At 39.5% G+C, this 20522-nt stretch overlaps 1 protein-coding gene across 3 annotated transcripts in view; it reads right to left on the reverse strand.

The window, feature by feature from the left end:
- Positions 1–20522, reverse strand: part of snx1a (sorting nexin 1a) — a 63331-nt gene that overhangs the window by 18354 nt on the left and 24455 nt on the right. For 2 of the 3 annotated variants that reach the window (XM_042108750.1, XM_042108752.1), the window contains 3 exons: positions 7019–7146; positions 6832–6892; positions 5187–5230 (listed from right to left, as the gene is read on the reverse strand). In XM_042108750.1, coding sequence (XP_041964684.1) covers positions 5187–5230; positions 6832–6892; positions 7019–7146 — 233 coding nt within the window. The remainder of the gene's footprint in view (positions 1–5186; positions 5231–6831; positions 6893–7018; positions 7147–20522) is intronic. The other variant, XM_042108751.1, reaches the window with a different exon arrangement.

The raw sequence follows: 20522 nt of genomic DNA on the forward strand, positions 1-20522 counted from the left end.
TTCATATCTCCAGGGTAGTAGACAAGTGTAAAACTGTTCTGAATTTAATGAGGTGTCTTGTTGGGAAAGAGTGGGGTGCTGATTTGGCCTCTTTGAAATTTATCTATATATACTTGATCAGGATGAGGATCGACTATGGATGTTTGGTGTATGCCTCTGCGGCAGCATCTGTGCTGGCCAAGCTGGATGTAGTTCAGGCTACTGCATTGAGAATATGTACTGGAGCTGTGCGGTCCTCTCCTGTTTGCGCCTTGCAAGTGATTACTGGGGAAATGCCTCTGGGGGTGAGGAGAAGACAGTTGCAGGCCAACTATTGGGTGAATCTGATGGGTCAGCGACCCGATCATCCTGTGAGAAATGTTATTGAGCCAAGCTGGGAGAGTGTGGTGGACTGGAGAATCTGTGGCGCGAGAAATAAATTTTCTACATTGTTCCTTTTGCTCAACAGTAATATGGCCTGTGATTCCTGTGTGGCAGCTACATGTTCCAGAAATTGACCTGACACTACTTGAAATTAAGGAAAAAGATCCTGAAGTGGAGTTAGTGTATAGTTTTCACTGTCATATAGAAGAAAGATACCATGACTGTGTTTTAATATTCACTGATGGGTCGAAGGATCAGGAGTCAGGGGTTACTGGAGCAGCCTTTTTTGTTCCGAAAATGAAGGTTCATGGCTTGAACTTCTATTCAAGATGTTCCTCTGGCACTGTCTAAGTCTGAAGGAAAGAGTATTGTGTGGCAGAATTCTCTTATTAAATGGCAACAGCTTTGGGATCAAGACACAAAGGGCAGACATCTCTATTCCATTATTGGTAGTGGTAATGTTAGAACAGCTGGGTTTTTGGTGGTTAGCTGTGTCAACTACTTGCGGATAACATTATGCATCAATTCATCATTACCTGTGAGATTAAATGTTTGTGCCGCCAACCCCCTTGGATATCGCAAATGCCCCCACTGTCACTGTACTCCAGTAAACAAAGTCCCCAGTGCACAGGTGAATGGCTGCTGTGCAGCCTAAACAGTCGTGGAGTTTTAATCGTCAGCTGGACAAGTGAACGAAGTTACCAGCCAGAGTAGCAGCACAGGGGAATTATGAACTAGAACCAGGGACATGGCAGGTTCGGGCAAAGGTAATGAAGAGGTTTATTTTTAACCAAAGTAGCTCTACTGATCAGACCTTTCTTGACACTGTTAGCTGGTCCTCTTGTTTACGTTTTTTGCTTCTTCAGTGGTCGGTGAGAAGAGTCGGTGGCGCGTCAGCAAGCACAAGTATAAATGCGTTTTGGTGACGTCACATATTACAACTCGCAGCCTTTGCGGTTTGAAAATCGTGTTTCATCATATTGCGATATTATCGCAAATGCAATAAATCGTTCAGCCCTACTTTGCGCACACTAACATGAAATACGTGTCTTATTTCAAAACAACAGACATTCTTAATGGATTTAACTGCCAGACTTTCACAGAAACCCGCTTCATCCCTCTCTGGTGCAACACTAGACCACAGACTGTAAAAGAAAACATTGGCAGCGAAGCATGGGAGTTCGGAGTTCGTATGGGTTTCAGCAAAAGTCTGTGAAATCCTTCCGACAAGTCTGTTTGCTGCACTGCCACATAGATATTGTAGTTGTCGAACAAAACTACAAAAGTGGAATGAATGAATGAATGTCACCGCCAGCAAATTTCTCAGGGGGAAAAAGCAATGGTAGAACCAATGAATGAACGAGCGTATAAAGCATATATTAAGACGTGACTAAATGTAATTTATAGATAGATAGATAGATAGATAGATAGATACTTTATTGATCCCCAAGGAAAATTTCAAGACTTTATGACCTTATATGGAAAATCCGGATGTTTTTTATGACTTTTTAAGGCCAAAAATTGAAGCCTTTTTATGACCCCGCAGAAATTGAAGGCCTTTTATGACCCCGCAGAAACCCTGACTACAGCTGGAGAAGGAATTGTTTCGTCTGTTGTTCACCTCTTGATCTCTGATGACTCTCAGAGAACATTCTCTACATCTCTACATACTCTGTGAGGGTGGATGATTCAGTTGATTGACTAAAGTAGGCTACTGTAGGCTGTTAATTGGGGAACAAGCAGCGAAGCTGCGAAGGCACCCATTGTGTTTGTACGTTTTCTTATTATTACGCATCATCTTTCTTCTGCCATGGAAGTCTATGGCAGCCCATAGAACCGTCTGGTCTATGGCAGCCCATAGAACCGTCCACACTAATTAGGCAGAGTCCCATGATTCATTTCACCAAGTTTCATGCCTGCACCTCAAGCGCTCTAGCGCCACCAACAGGCCAAATTTGGATGTGCGTTCACACACATAACTTTTGACCCGTTGACCCGATTTTCAAAAATCAGGTATCGTTGGAATCCTTGGACCAAGCCGAGTTCAACGCACTCTATGACGTCGTTTTCCGCCATGATGGAATTTCCGCCATTTTGGATATAGTTAAAAACCTTTAAAAAGTTTCACGCCTCACATAAATTGTCCGATTTTCATGAAACTTAGTATATATGATCTTCAGAGCAAGCCGCACAAAAGTTATCCCTTTTCGTCTTCGGAACTAAAACTGCTCCACCGTAACAGCCAATCAAAATTTGTGGCGAAGCCGCCAAACAGGAAGTGAGCTCATATCTCCGCAACCATTTCATGTTTCATAACCAAACTTAGTACGTGGACTCAAGACCTCATCAGGAGAATGTTCAAAAACGGTGGTGACCTTTGACCTCTAGGGGGCACTGCAATTAGGAAAAATGCGTTTTGGCTTGTAGCTGCTGTTGTGTTTGGAATTAAAATGTACTAGTGGGGTCTGTTAATGCTGTTTGAGGTCCATAGGCTGACCTTAGCCAAATTGTGATGTCATCGTAATTGATTAGGCCGCCATATTGGATTTAATCAAAAATACAAGTTTGTCCGATTTTCATGATACTTGGTGTAGATGATCTTTAGACTAAGCCTCATAAAAGTTATCTCTTTTCGTCTTCAAATCTAAAACCGTTCGCCCGAAACAGCCAATTAAAATTGTCAGCAAAGCCACCAAACAGGAAGTGAAGTGATATCTCAGCAAGGTTTTCTCGTATCAAGACTAAACTTACCACATGTGCTCAGGACCCAATAAGGAGGAGGTTCAAGAAATTTGGTACATTTTGACCACTGTGTGGCGCTATAATCACAGGAAGTAGGCTCATATCTCAGCAATGCTTACACATATTGAAACCAAACTTGGTACATGGACTTGAGACCCCATCCTGAAGACGCACAATATATTTGGAGTCTTTTGACCACTAGGGGGCGCTATAATCACAGGACGTGGGTCATATCTCAGCAATGCTTTCACATATAGAAACCAAACTTGGTATATGGACTTAGGATCCCATCCTGAGGACACACAATACATTTGGTGACCTTCGACCACTAGGGGGGCGCTAGAGATACAGGAAATTAGCTCATATTTCAGCAACGTCTTTACTTATCGAAACCAAACTTGGTATATGGACTCGGGACCCGATCCTGCATTGCATTGCATCGCATTGACACCAAACTTGGTACGTTGAGTCGTAAACACATCCTAAGGATCCACAATAAATTTGGTGACATTTGACCAGTAGGGGCTCTATGATTAGCAACACTTTCACCTATCGCAACCTAACTTGGTATGTGGACTTGGGACTACATCCTGAGGATGCACAATTAATTTGGTGTGCTTTCACTAATAGGGGTGCTATAATTATCAACACTTTCACCACTTTAAACCAAACTTGGTATGTGGACTTAGGAGTACATCTTGAGGACACACAATAAATTTGGTGACCTTTGAATCCAGTCCAGTCCAATTCAAACAAGTCCAATCCAATCCAATCTAACACAACACAGTCAAGTCCAGTCCAGTCCAATCCAATCCAATCCAATCCAATCCCAACTCTTACTGCTTACTGCTTGGCCCCCTCATTGCTGCTTGCAGCTATATTTATTCAGGATTATTACTTAACCTTTTCACTGTGCACTTCATCTAAATCAGTGGTCCCCAAACTACGGCCCGCGGGCCGGATATGGCCCGCCACTTCATTTTGGGTGGCCCCCCAAAACATGTCCGTGGTTTATAGCATCTGGCCCGTATGGGAGTACGACATCGTCAAACTATAACCTCCGTAATTTCCCCCATTCATTCTCTATGGCGAGTCTTAACAGTACACATGTAATACTCTTTTTGTCCACTGGTGGTTGTTTTGGCGCTGTTTCGCGTTTGCCATCGAAAACGGAATGAAATGTAGACCTACCTGCAAACAATGTAAGAGGCCTATGCTGACTGCATCAGTGCTCAAAGTATTCTACAAGTTTATCAATTAATTGTTAATAACTAACTAACTTCTATTCAAGTCATATTTCTGGGACTTGCTGGGATATTTTTTTCTATATTTTATTCACTCGTTCAAATGTTCATACAAGTTCTCATCAGGTGAGTGAAAGTGGTCATTTCAGATGTTTTTGCCAGCACTTCATAAAACTCTCATAGTTTGAGAACTTCAAATTATTTGTATGATATTGCTTGTTCACAACTTGAGCTGTGTATGCAAAGACACAGAGTTCAGAGTTCACACATTTTGAATAAAATACACTTTTGGGACTCCCTGCTAATACTTTTGGGAATGCTATTTTTTATTAGTAATATTTCATTTGAGCTACATTTTACACTGATATGGCATGATTGCAATATAAACACAGCTAACAATGGTATTAAATTGCAGTAGCCTATGATTAAATGTAATGGAATATTCAACTAAGGTAGACTGCTGTTGTTCACAGCACTAAGCTATTTATGGTTACTAATATACTCCGAGTCTCTGGCCCTCTCTTAGAGCCAGGCATAGTGAGCTGGCCCTCGGAAGAAAAAGTTTGGGGACCACTGATCTAAATGAATGAAACTGATGTTTCCAAACTAAAAATGTTATTTTCTTCAGACACTATGACCGAGAGAGAGAGACATATTTAAATTTTTGGACTTCTACAGATTTTTCCGGTCAAAGTCCAGTAATTACCGAATAATGGGAACTCTTTTGATGTTAAGTGGCCAAGAGAAGTCTGTGCATACCGAGGAACTTGAAGCCATTTTTCCTTTTCTTTAAACAATAAGGCAAAACATATGTAAATTATTAAAGTTCTGTAATACCTGTGTGGATACTCTGTAGGCCAAATAGGCGTTGATTCCGTCACCTATAAAAAAAATAAAAATAAATAAATAAACAAACAAAGCTATGCTTAATGTAAAAATGACAGCATTTGTTTACATTTGGTAAATCTTTAAAATACCACATATAATTTATTTTTTTTATATGCAAATTCTGTATTGTAGCAGCAAATAACATAATTACTGCCAATAATGTAATAACTTGTCAATAGCATAAAAACAATTCTGAACCAATAACGTAATAACTTCTTGATAATAATCTAACTACATTACTGACTGGTTATTATATAATTGGCTGGGTTACAAAACCCTTCAATAATGTGATAACTGGAGTCAATAATGTAATTATTACATAGGGTGCCTTTAAAGTTTTATTCATAAAAAGCTTTATTACATGGAACATTGTCTAGGTTTAGATCAGGGATGGGCAACTAGCAGCCTGTGGGCTGAATGTGGCCGTCGTCCTCACTCAGTGTGGCCCGCGGATCAATTATCGAATATCATTAAAATGCTGGTTTCACATTTTCACCCTAGCGGCAGCAAATTACATTTGCTTCCAGGGCTAGTCTAGCAACTCTCCGTTGGCTTGTGAGCTCGAAAAATTAAACTTCTATCAGGCCAATCAAATCGTGTACAGAGTCGTTAGGTGGGCTTAACATAATGATTGATGGCAGAGTTGCAACGGTTTGGCTTGAATTCCCTGCTATTTGAAAACAAAGAAGATGGATGTTGCTGTTGGCCAACAGTGTGACACGAGTTAAGCTTTTTTTTAAGTTGGCAAAAGTTTGAACTAGCCAACTAGCTCCGCTGGTGGGAAAACGCATGGGACTCAATAATTAATTAATTAATTTGCCATATTTCTTAAGAAAGAAATTAACATTTAAAAACAAAATTACATGTCATTATTATAATTTAAATGATATAAAACAGTGTTTTTTTTTGGACCATTTTGGACCATTTTCAAAAACCATGTGGCCCTTGAGCCAAAGAGTTTATCCACTCCTGCTTCAAAGTGTCTCCATGGATTGGACTTGTTTGTCCAGCCCATCCTATAGATGCTTGATTGGAGGCCAAGTCAACACCTTAAACTATTCCTGAATTTTTGTTTTCTGACAGGGCACATTATCCTGCTGAACAAGGCCACTGCCATCAGGGAATACCATTTCCATGAAAGGGTGTATGGTATGGTGGTACATGCATCAGTGAGACTTGGCCACCCATGACCCTGTCACCAGTTTTTCCTTCCTTGGAACACTTTTGATAGCCATTCACCCAGACACCCATTTTTCCTACTTCTAACACATCAACTTTGAGGACAAAATGTTCAATTGCTGCCATATATATATCAGCCACTGATGAGTACCATGATAACACATAATAATCAGGTGTTTTTCACTTCACCAGTCAGTGGTTATAATGTTATGGCTGATCGGTGTCCAATTAATATCCATGGCTCACCACACACATTGTTTTCGTTTCCTTCCTACTTTTACAGCGTATTTTATTCTGTTGTAGTGTTATCCAGTTAAATCCAAATCTTTATTTTTCAGTACTGACTAATTTAAAGATTGGATATTCACCTCAATCAGTTCCAGTAAGCTGTGGCTTACCATTTTGTGACACTTACCGACTTTCTCTGGGTTAGTCACAGAGACATTAAGCTCAAACTTGTCTTCTTCTTCAACCTGCTGAAGAGAATGCACACACCGACTTAAATTAATTACAGTTAACATAAATCCCACCATACAATGCAGCACTTCTGAATGAATAGTTAACTAATAATATATCTGATGTGTATACTTTAACTGGGCTACCTCTTCCAGTATTTTTTGCCGTTGTTCGGACATGCTTGAGGTGGAAGAAGCAGATGGCAAGAGCCTGGAAGGTTCAGCTCTCTTTCTTTCAATTGCCGGACTGTCCAGTGATAATTCAACAGTGGCCTCTTTAAGGGGAAGAGTAGATGAAGGTCAAAATTCCAAAAAATGCTACAACATACAAATCTTGTTGCATGAAAGAACATCTGAGGTAAACAACTAATGCTGGCACAATTAGCACAATACCAATACAACCACATGGGTCTGTACCAGGCATGCCTGTAAACACTATCATCACCCCCATAACAGGTGCAGGAAAACCGCCATATTTTCTCTGCTGATAAATGCTTACAGGGAAATGGGTTATAGTAATACCCAGATGACAGAGACCATGCACAGACATTAACCTGTCCAAAATAGCATTTTTCGAGCTCTGAACCTACAATAATAATCAATAGCAAATATTAAAATATTTGTTCATGTATATATATATTTATGTAATATACAATACATAAAGTATATAAATATATATAAATATACTGTGTATATATATATATATATATAGATAGATAGATAGATAGATAGAGAGTTAGAGTGAGAGACAAATATAGAATTACAATCCAGATGTTCAGTGACCTTGAGGAAATGTTCTTATGAGGCCATGAACATACTACAGTGCCTTCAAAAAGTCTTCACTCACAAAAACATTAATGAATCATTCAGGTGGCTAAGCCTGTCAGTATCACATTTTGGTAGGCCAGTTTTTTTTATTTATTGTTAAGCTCATTGTTCTTGCTTGGTGTATATAAATATGACTATCAATCATTCTGCTTACACTGTAAAGACCTGTCTGACAGTGCAGCAAAACACATTTTAATATTGGTCACTGTACTGACCAATAGGCCACTGCCTTCAGGTCATAACTTCTCATACAACTGACATGGGACCTAAGTCAATACTTCAGTTGTGGCAGCAATGAGCCTAAACAATACATGTACGAGAACAGAATAATGGATTCCCATCCTTTTAGTGTTGCTAATCCGCAAAATACACATATGTTCATATACTTTATACATAACCTTGAGAGAATGTGCAGAGATACGCATGTTTTCCTTAAATCTGTCGATTATATTCTCGAAAAATCACACTGCAAAAACTGCTTATTTAATCAAATATAACCAATTATTAATATAAAGAGACGTACTGTACCTAGCGCTTTCTCGTAAAATCATTTGACTTAATTTAAGAAGAGTTTGATTTATTTTAAGATGTCTCATCCTGAAAACAAGCCAATTTGTCTGCCAGTGTGTTAAGCCAATTTGTCCTAAAAACAAGCAAATTTGTCTGCCAGTGCGTTGAGTAAATTTGTCTGGATAAGGCTCCTTAAAATAAGTCAAAGTGTTCTTTCGAGAGAGCACTAGGTAAGTCTCTTCATACTTTTTTTGACACTTTGTTAGATTTTTTATTTATTGAATTTTCTAACCAGTGACAACAAACAAATCAATGTTATATGCTTAACCTTTGGGTGTGTGAGTAGGATGACCCAAGTGGTGGTGGAAAAAAAAGAAAATGTGCCAGTCAGGATGTTAATGAGGATTCACGCTCTTTTATTGGCAGCTCAGCCAAGAACAAAAAAGACAACTAACTTCAATAATTCAAAAAGGAAAACGAAAGAATAAGACAAAGATCATGAATCAATCAAATTGAGTTTATTAACTCAAAATACACAAATCAAAATGTGCTCAAACAGGGCCAATTAAAGTCTGAGCCTTAAGTGCCCTCAAAAGCTCACCCTGCTATGCACTACATTTTTATGCAGCTAATAAACAGTTTTGAATCAGTTTATTGGGAATAAACCAAATATGCGTGTGTCTTGTAAACACCTTATTCTGATTGAAATAAACTGAAAAAGGCCATATTTGGTTTACACTGCGTTCCAAATTATTATGCAAATTACATTTTTCTCAGATTTTCCTAAATAGTTGATGCAAATGAGAGTCAGTATAATTTTCAAGTCATCAACCGTTAAGAGTGTAATTTGAATTTTATTGAACAAACCTCCCAATGACAACAGTATTTAAAAAAAAAAAAAAAAACTCAAAATGCACTGTTCCAAATTATTATGCACAACAGAGTTTCAAGACATTTTATAGGTTGTAAATAACTAAAAATGGTCATTTGTTGAATTTTCAGCATTATGAAATCAAAAGTTATTTCAATCAAAAAACATCTTAACAGGCCAAGTTATATGTTAACATAGGACCCCTTCATTGATATCACCTTCGCAATTCTTGCATCCATTGAATTTGTGAGTTCTTGGAGAGTGTCTTTGCAGGATGTCAGAATAGCCTCCCAGAGCTGCTGCTTGGATGTGAACTGCCTCCCACTCACCCTCATAGATCTTTTGCTTGATGATGCTCCAAAGGTTCTCAATAGGGTTGAGGTCAGGGGAAGATGGGGGTTACACCATGAGTTTCTCTCCTTTTATGCCCATAGCAGCCAATGACCCAGAGGTATTCTTTGCAGCATGAGATGGTGCATTGTCATGCATAAAGATGATTTTGCTATGGAAGGCATGGTTCTTCTTTTTGTACCACGGAAGAAAGTGGTCAGTCAGAAACTCTACATACTTTGTCGAGGTCATTTTCACACCATCAGGGACCCTAAAGGGGCCTACCAGCTCTCTCCCCATGATTCCGGCCCAAAACACGACTCCGCCACCTCCTTGCTGACGTCTCAGTCTTGTTGGGACATGGTGGCTATTCGCCAACCACCCATTACTCCATCCATCTGGACCATCTAGGGCTGCATGGCACTCATCCGTTAACAAAACTGTTTAAAAATTAGTCTTCATGCATTCCTGAGCCCACTGCAACCGTTTCTGCTTGTGAGCATTGTTTTGGGGTGGCAAACTTCTTGAGTATCCTACACCTTGAGGTTTGCGGGACTCCAGAGGCACCAGAGGCTTCAAATACCTGTTAGCTGCTTTGCAATGGCATTTTAGCAGCTGCTCTTTAAGGTAAGACACTACAGGTGAATAGGGTAAACATTTTAACAAGCAGATATCACGATGAAACTTCCCCAGTTGATTACTTACATTAATATGAGAAAAAAATGTATTACAAGTTTTCTGTCACGAAACCTGAGCATTGGATACAGCCAGGTTCAAAATTATGTTTTTATTGTGTTCAGATATTAGAAAGGGAAACATTTACAGAGGGATTTATGAATATCTACTTTTGTTATCCTGTCAATCAGAATAATGCTGTCAATAGCCCTAAAAAATCGATTTTTGCCATGTTTTTAGGCATAAAATGTAATGTAAGTCAGGCTATGAATAATATATCAACAGACCCCTCTGTAAAAATCTTCTACATATAATAGTTAGGCATAAGTCTAGAAAGTTTGGTGTATGTAAGTGCTTCTGAAGTGGAGTTTTCGTGCTCAGAGTAGGAGAGGAAACTCATTTTGAGAAAACAGCCTTGAAAGACAGCCAATGAGATTCTGTTCTCAGTGATTGGTTGCTGATACAAAGGAAGTGTCCATATATGGATCACGTAGCATGATACAGGAAAAGCAGAGCTTTCCAACGGTACCACACATGATATATTTTGGCTCACGGTCGCAGGAGTGCATGCAAGGTTAGAATGCTAACTTTTGCTGAATTTAGGAGAAATATACAGGCGCGAGTAGACACAATATAATGAAATAAACACCTAAATGTGTAAATCTGACTTTTTTGTTGTAGTAGTGTGATAGAATACATGCTAAGGTAACATACTAGCTCAAAATCTCGAAATTGAAAAAAAAAAACAATGTTTTCACCTGCCGTGTCTCGCCTTAAATCCTATGATTTTATTCTGGCAGAAACCTTCCTTATTATGCCTTTGTCTGCCTGTGCTCTGAATCAACGACAAATTTCTTCACAGTACAATGATCATGCGTAAGTTTTCGGGAAATATCCAATGTTTTCATATCTTATCCACAATTTCACACTTTTCAGCAGCAGAGAGATCCTTTTTCTTTTTCATATTGCTTGAAACCTGTGGCATGCTTAATAATGTGGAACATCCTTCTTAAGAAGTTTTCCTTTGATTGGGCTCACCTGGCAAACTAATTATCACAGGTGTCTGAGATTGATTGACTGAGATGATCCAAAGAGCCCTGAGACACAATACCATCCATGATTTTAATTGAAAAACAAAAAAATAAATGTTTATGACACTCGAAAATGTAGTCAGATTGTAGTTTCTAAAAAGACTGCAAAACGGACGTTGACTTGGCTTTGTTGCTGTTGAAATTTTAAGTAGCCTACCCTTGGGTGAACTTCGTCTTTGTAATGTGGTTTGATAGTCTCTTGAACTATTCCCCCCTAGGGGGGTCCGGGGCCATGCTCCTCCATAAGAAAATGTTGTATATTTTAACGTTTAAATGCATCAATCTGGTGCACTTTGAAAAGAAATTCAGAGGTTAGACTTAATTATTTTTATATATGGATGGAAATATTTGTGCTGTAGCCTAAACTATTTTGCGCTTCAGAATTTTAACCATGCAAACACAGGTGGAATAGTTATGATGACACTGCAATAAGTTCACAACCACAAAGCATATTTGCTGAGTTTCAAAATTCATAAATTGTCAAAAATACATTTCAGCACTCCATGAAAGCGCAGTAACCTGGTGGTCATCTGTGTTGTTCAGCTAGTTAATCTAAAATGAATTAATCTAAGATAAACTTGGTTATAGAGTTATATTGGTCATTTTAATGGGCATCTACACATGCTATATCTTACTTTTTCAGGACAGTCTGGGCTACCCATATCTGGGAAAGTATGATGTGATAATATTTGTCTTATGCAATATGTCTTATGTCAGCCTTATATCAAGAAAAAATCATTTGCGTCTTTTTTTTCTTCATATTTTTGCATTAATGTCACTAGGAAGCAGTATATTATATATTATCTGGCAATAGCATAACCATGATGATGGGATACTCTGGTTAAGCAATTTACAAAAATGTTTACTTTATGACATACTGTAGGCTAAAGTTTAGATGAGAATACATTATAATAAATTTAAATTTGGCTACATGGTTGGAGATTGTTTAGAAATTTGTTGCAATTTAAAAAACAGATTACTTGGGAACCGCTTGTTGTACAGATGCATACGTCATATCCCAGTATTCGGTAAGGTCTGCTGTTTATTGTGATATACGGTTTGCCTTGTGTTGAGTTCGTATGCAGAGATTTGTGATATGAAATATATGTATGATATCAAATATGATATGATGAAGTTCAATGTTAAGTTTCTCGCGAACCATTTATCACAGCAACTTGGCATTAATATCATTGGACAACTTAGATTCCGCCCGTTCACGTGATATCTGTATGATATCTGTGTGACGAGTAGGCCTAAGCAGCGAGAAATTTAGTTGAACCTGGACTTGAGAATTTACTGGCGCACAGCAGTTCAATACTAGGTTAGTCTTCCTAATTATTCAGTCTCATATGCCACGTATTTGCCAAGAGATGAAAAATAATTCTAGTGGAATAGCAATATTTGGTGCTGAAGGTGACTGAGCTGAGCTTCGGCAGGGTGTGTTGTGGACCTAAGGAGGCGTAGCTGTGCTCTGGTGCGCTCCGGCCCAATTTAACCTCTGATTGTTGGTATGTTTACACTTTCCAAATGAATTTGGTGATTTGAAGAAATTAGTTACACTTCGCATAGTAAGCTGGCCTAAACAGTTGCTTTTTTCCACACAAATTAGAAACTTGAGGTAAGGTAACGCGAAATCGAGTAAAATGGGTGAACTGTAGAGCCCTGAGAAGGGGCGGGTTCATTGCTAGACAGAGAGAAAGAGAGAGAGAGAACAAGGCAAGGAGAGGTTGCGTAAAGGTGCACATAGCTCTACAATGAAAGAGCTATTAAATGATAAAATTCTTATTTTTTTCTTTTTGCAAAACGTAGTTAAGGCGGGAGGCATGTTTCGCCTAGGTGGCCACCTAAGCTATAAAGCACTGCTGAAACACGGAATTGTTGATGATTAAGCTTTTTTTAATATGAATAAATATATATTTTTGAGCTTTTATCAATCCCTCCAGGAATTTATGATGTTGCGATCGCAACAATTAACACAAATTCAGCAAATCCCAGCGAATTCTGGACGACCTTGCAATTTTGTCCAAACACCGCAACTTTTACGCAAATTTGACCAATCATCGTAGTGTCCCCGTGAAATTTCACCTACCACAACAGTCCCTCGCGTAGAATATTGAACCAGATTCCACACTCACTTTTGCAGACACCAGAGACTGCCATAAGTAAGGGATAATGTATAGAACGCCGGTCATTATTGGGAAAATAAGTCCCGACACGGCGAACCGGACCCCGACGCGCAGCGGAGGGGTCTTGTTCCGCCCTGAAGGGACTTATTTTCCCAATAATGACCGGCGTTCTATACATTATACCGCTTATTAGCCTACACGGCTACTTGCCAAAACGAAACAATAAACTCCCCACGATGTGACTCTTTAGCCTACATAGCCTAGGCTATAGCCTATTTGTTACCGTTTCATAGTGGCTTTTGGTGAGAAACAAATTGTTCGCAACAGCACACGCTGAACTTGAATCAAACATTCTTTAGAACACAGCTGATCAACCGTCTGCTTTCACTTTTGAATGAAGCTCCAGTCCTTGCGCAGTAATATGAAAGACGTAAATTAGAAGCACAAAGCCCATTTTCCTTGACAGCGATCTGTTACACTTAGCAACGGTCTGTTATTGAGAATTAGCAGACCGCCAAACGTTGGGAAGGCCCATTCAAGTGAATGGAGCATTCTGCAGCACTCTGAAGAGCCGTGTAATAACTTGTGACAATAAATAGAAGGCTAACGTTAATGATCTGCTTACTTGTATACTTTATACTTTATGTTTACTGACATTTGAGTAGGCTATGCAACCCATTGGCAAACGTTTACATCTGGAGATGTCCTTTTAGCTTATGTCATGTTTGCTAGCTTGTGGGCTTAGTTTGTGTAGCTACCAAAATCATAGAAATTACATACAAATTTACCTCTTCTATGATCCAAGAATGATTTCATTCGACTTATTTTTTAACATTTATTTTAACTAATGACATAGAAAACATCCCAAATTGCATCCACATATCGTAATGCACTGCAAAAAGTCATTTCCACTCGTAGCCGAACACAGTGAGATGCAAGCCTTCACTCAGAAATGTAATTAGGCTACTCTCACGTCCTTAAAGTGGCAGGCAGTCAATTAGACTTACACCACCAATGTAATGTCATTAAAGAGAAGTGTAGCCTAATAGCTTAAAAATCAATATGAAGTTACTAGATACTTAGTTGGCTATTAGTAATTATGCAGGTCACAGAATATGAATTATTAAAAATATATGAACTTAATATTAATTACAAAATATATTAATGTATTGAAACATGACATAATGCCAGGCTCGGACTGGTAATCTGTACAACTGGGCAAATGCCCGGTGGGCCGGTGACCTCCGGGATTTTTAAAAAAAAAAAATTTTAAGTTATTTAGCCTATTTGCAACCCGTCATGTAGACCTAGGCCTAGCCTATAAATGCAGTTGCATCCATTTGGATTGGGGGGTGACTGGTCAATCATTTTGGCCTCTTCATGACAGGTTCAGTGTGTGTTACGATCACGCCCCCCTGCCCCACCCCTCAAGTGGATTTGTCCAAGCAGCCGCTTGGTTTGTGGGGAAATATAGCCTACGAGTCCATGCATGGTAGCCTAGGCTATACAAGTGCCCTCCGCTGGCTGGTGTTCACATCATCGCAGTTTAACCGTAAACAGCAATCAGAGGTGTCTAGTTTTATTCCATAAATATATTGTTTTTATAGACGTTAGTTGCCGCTACAAAGAGCTTCCATTTACTGCACCATGTAGGCTACTGTAGTGCGGTTTGTCTGTCAACATAAAAAAAAAAACTCCGGGTAGCCTACAATTTTCGCACAACTTGGTGGAAAAGTGTAGCACAGGTTAAAGAAAACCTATTCATGTTTGGACTCAAAAGGAATTTCAAAGTATTTCCCATATAGTAGCCTTTTAGCTCACAACGACAATGAAAGTGAAACTTGGAAAGTGGAAGTCTCTCCACCGAGTGTTACATTAGATGCACAATCAATCGCGAGTCGATGCACGTAAAAAGTATCAACTGGTAGGTTAGTAACGAAGGTAGCCTAATTTTGCAAAATCGATCCAGCAGTTGGCCGGTCCAGGAGAAAATTGCCAGGGCCGAATTTTGTTCCCAGTCCGACCCTGCATGATGCCATCTCTTTAGGGGGTGGCTGTCTTTTCTGGTCAGTTCTACAAAAGGTTATACTGCTTTCTTTGTGAATAACCCCAGTCAAAGCATTTACACAAATAAAGTAGGCCTACTTTGATTTTCTGTAATCCTTACTACTAACCTTTCAGCTTACTTATCATTTTTAATTAGCATCAAGATGATCAGAGTGGTTTTGGTCTTACTAACCTTAGTTGCAATTTTTATCTTTTTATTTTTGCAATTTTCACTTTATTAACGCAATTTGTATCGCTGTGTGGGGCGGAAGCTGCACTGAATACAACAGGAAAGCCCTGCAGCGCATAGTGAACACAGCTGGAAGGATTATTGGTGCTTCACTCCCCTCTCTGAAGGACATTTACACCACCCACCTCACCCGCAAGGCGACCAAAATTGTGAGTGATGCAAGTCACCCCGCTCACAATCTGTTTGACCTACTGCCCTCTGGGAAGAGGTACAGAAGCCTGCGCTCCTGCACTACCAGACTCACCAACAGCTTCATACACCAAGCTGTAAGGATGCTGAACTCTCTCCCTCCTCTCCCCCCTCCACCCTTAGCTACATAACATCCTGGACATTGGACCCACAAATGGCCGCCTGCACTACTCCACTTGCACACTTGCACACTTTACAACTTGTTGTTGTTGTCCTGAAAACACAACACTTCTGCGGCTCTTACATAACTTGCACCACTATGCCACTTTCTTTCTTACTTAGGTCAAACAGAACTACCCAAGCCTTTTATTGGCCTGACTTTGCACTAGTATTTTATTGACTGTCTATGCACAATTTCAACCAAATTTTGCTGCTCTTATTTTTTTCATTATTATATGTGCCCTCTTATTTACTTACTTTTTTTGTTTACTTGAATGTTATGTTTGTCTGTGGACTTAAATTGGTAAAATATGTCTTGTCTTCACCGTGGGATAGTGAGAAACGTAATTTCGATCTCTTTGTATGTCTGGAACATGTGAAGAAATTGACAATAAAGCTGACTTTGACTTTGACTTTGACTTATTTGCAACAAACGGCTAAAAATACTGCAACTTCCATCGCAATTTTTTAGAAAAGTTGTCACGAAATCACTCATTTTATGTCGCAACAATCTCAAAAAATCCTCGCGAAATCCTATAGGTAGGGCTGTAGCTATCGATTCTTTTTGGAATCGAGTATTCTAGCGAATATTTCATCAATTAATCGAGTAGTCGGATAAACTAGATGTACTGCATAGCGGTACAAAATATGACTACTGCTCAGTCCTGTACATCCATTCCGCGAAAATAAATCATATTAATGAATTTGTCTCCATCTTCTACTCCATCCCCTACTCTTGAAACTTTTGTGTATGCTTGTTTGGAATGTGTGTGTGCGGGCCGCACACAAAGTCGCCTACTGGCGCTGCAAAGGTGAATAGATTTGTAGCACTTGCCAAACAATTTGTAGCATTGTTATAAAACTTTTAAAATCTCTAAACAATCACAAGTAGGGCAGTTCATCACAGTCCATCCTTTGCAACTGGACTGATGAAAGGTACACCTGTAGGCTACATTGTATTTGGGAAAAGCAGAAGGTAGCAGCATTATTTATTTATTTATTTATTTATTTATTATTAAACAAAACAATCCCTGTCAGTTCCATGCAGTTTTCAACAGCTATCAAGAAGAGAGGTCATGTCATGGATTTTTGTGAATGTTTCTTCTTCTATATGCATGTTTAGTCATCTAGTTCATATGATATTCAGCTGTATTGTCAATGCACAAATTAAATACCAGTAGTCTAAAACAAAATGCAGTTTTACCCAGTGGTGCAAATAACTGACATGTCCAAAAGGGCCTTCATGAAATGCGTTGCTAGACTGTTCATACACATTTTAACGGGCCAAGTTGAAGAGCTACCGTCCGTTATTGTTCGTGCAAATAATAGGCTGATTCATGTTCCCTTGCATTTTGCAACTATGAGGTCCATGGTTAGTCTGGCTTTCGCCAGACCAAGCTCAACCTTTTAAGAAATCGAAAAAGAAATCGCCGGCAGATCAGGCTGAGTTCACCCAGCCTATAGTCCATGGTAGGCGACCCCCCGGTTTCAGAGCTATTCTAAATGCAAAAATGCAGAGGAGTTATGACAAAACCGTGACTGTTAACAAATAAGGTAGGCCAATAAGGCCATAGGCGCCGATACCGTGGGTGCTGGAAAATATCGAGCACCCACGTGTGCCAGCTTACAGTCCCGGCTAAATTTACATTAATTTAAAATCAAACATCGCAGTTGATGTTAAATTCAGCATCTCTCATAATGTGATTGGCTATGTTGCTGTCAATCCCCTACTCCATATCCTAACCACCAATGAGAGCGTCTCTCGTATGAGTACTAGCATTGATTTTATTTTGATTTTTAAATAATTAAAATATAAAAATCATATTATAAAAAATCTTATATTTTGACCTGTATCTCACCACAGCAAGCTCATAGCTCTACATGCATTTCATGTGTGTGTAGGGCAGACTGTCCTGAAATGAGCAATATAATTGCCATGTTGGAGGGATACTCTGGGGCTGAGCAATTTACAGAAATATGTGGTGTGTGATTTACAGAAATAAATGCCATTTTTTATTTAGCGATGAAAAATGACCATTCTGCACTCCATATCTGTGACACGAACTGATCTGACCTGACTTGACCCAAGTTTGCCTGTTAGCATGTGTGACTATGGTGTATGCACACATGATGATTCTCAACTTTTTACTGCATTGCCATGAACAAAGTAAAGGCAAAAAAGGTGTTTCTTTGTTGAACAAATTGGGATGCAATGTGAGCCTTTGAATTGGATGCCATGCAGGAATTTGCTAGGATCTCAAAACCGGATTATGAACATGTTTTGCCATAGAAAAACACACGATAGCGTTGGATTATAAACATGCTTTGCCACAAAAACAGACAAAAACGTGGGGTAAGTCCAGCTATATGAAGTTATTATTTTGCTGTCACTTTGTCTGTTTTATAACCCAGAAGGATGTATTTGGTATCAAATGATAGCTCTGTGTCTCCTCTTTCATCTAACATACGTGGCATATATATCCGATCACGGGTCCGCGAGTAATTACTCCGAGAGTAATGGGTGTGCAGCGTTGGTTTGTGTACATGACGTTAATATTTTGCAGTCACTTCGTCTGTTTTTATAAGCCAGGAAGATCGATATCCATGGTACCAATGGATAGCCCTGTTTCTCCTCTTTCATCTGATATGCTTGCCATATCTATGCGATCACGGGTTCGCGAGTAATTCAAACGAGAGTAATGGGTGTGCAGGTGAACGCAGAGAAGTATAGACTGTAAATATGATGCAATTTGATTTAATTTCATGATTTTTTTAAATTTTCATACTTGATCGTACAGACAAGTGCGTAGTCTCTTTGGAAAGCCCCACTTCTTCTCTGTCATGCAATAAAGGTTTTATCTCGTTGCGATGAACAGTCGCGGAGCAATGTAACAAGGAAGAGAGGGTGTGTTTTTTGACGCACTTTGCGTCAATCGGGTTCTAAGGGTTAAAGCTTATTGTTTTGTGACACAGCTAAACACTGGTACCTCATAGAACGTCTATAACATAGCCTATTAATGTGATGAGGTGGTCGCAACTCGCAAAAGTAAAGCAGATAGAAAGAACTCACGCAAATCTAGCCTACAACACGCAGACAGCTTCTTGCGCAGGGGAGAGAGAGCGCGCGCACAGGTGTTTTATGATTGTTGGCTTCTGATGGTATCTTGCTAATTCACTGAAGAAAGACTTATGATTATGGATAGAAAGAACATTCTGAAAAGGAAAGGAGTAAGGCAATGAGGAGCAATGCTATAGTGGAATACTCATGTTGCTGATTCAGCAGATGAGAAGGACCTGAGAGTGCCACTGACGACGTGACTGCCTCATAGGCTCACAGGTTGGTGAAGGAGAAAGCTACATCTAGCTGAGCCCAGTGACTATGCTTTTGTGAGAAGGCACACCATTCATAGGCCTAAGAATATCCCTGGCAGATCTTTACAAAAAATATTATAGGCTTACCATACACGCCTTTTACACCAGTGTAGAATATGGCAAAGTTTGAGAACCACTGCCTCCACTACTGTCGGCTAATGCGCGCTTCTGGATGGATAGGCTATATCTCGTTTTTTTAACGGCGTGATGTCAACACGAAATATAATTTCTGTTTATAAAAACAAAGCAAAGTGTTTTTCCTTTTAGTTTGGGTTAACGCAATTAACCTTCTGAGTTACGTAAACTGTTCAGGGGTCAAACGACGGATCATGCGTGATTTAGGCGTAGTGTTGGTGACTGAAAGTGCACAAAAATTGTGCCTTTGCTTAACAGCATTTAAGAAATGTCCTCGGGGGTGACGCCCATGGACTCCCGCAAACTGTATTGGCATTTTGTGTGTTGGCTGCTGTTGATTTCCTAAAGTGTTGAAGTGCATACATTACTTTTCAAAAACCGTATGGCAACATACACATGGCCGTTGGTATCGGGCATTTAATTGTTTGAGCACCCACCGACGGAAACATAAATCGGCGCCTATGAGGTAGGCCCTATGCTAGGCCTATTACACAACATAAATGGTCACTAGGCTATGCTGGCGACCCAAATAAAATATCCTTTGGGAACCAATGGCTTACAGTATCAAGCGAACTTAAGCTGCCACCTCTTGGCGAAAAGTTAATAGTTTTGCATACCAGTAGTAATGCATTTCACACAGCTGTGTTAATCACGGAAAGCGCGAATGAAATGGACACTTCTAAATGGAACCCAACCCACTGTAGGCTACAGTAGCTCAAGGTCTGTGGCTAAAGCAGTCATACTGAAAGCGTTATCATTGTTTGGATACTTCATACACACGTTTTTTAATCGCATAGACTACAACTACCAAGCTGGAATCAAAGCACATAGACTCTCCTCTCACACCCTAAACACGCACTTCGAACAAACAAAAAGCATCTCAGACTCACGGTATAGCCATAGGCAAAACTGTATCGGACCGGTGTAACGTTGGTACTAAATCATCCATCGCAAAGAATGATTTTTGTAGCACGTGCAACAAATATGTGTAGGTACAGCCCTGCCCTGGATATATCTCTCAACGTGCGCTCTAAAACATTTGGTTTAAATGGAGATGTAGATCACTGGT

The sequence above is a fragment of the Alosa sapidissima genome, chromosome 11 (genome assembly GCF_018492685.1).
Source record: "Alosa sapidissima isolate fAloSap1 chromosome 11, fAloSap1.pri, whole genome shotgun sequence".
Classification (NCBI taxonomy): domain Eukaryota; kingdom Metazoa; phylum Chordata; class Actinopteri; order Clupeiformes; family Clupeidae; genus Alosa; species Alosa sapidissima.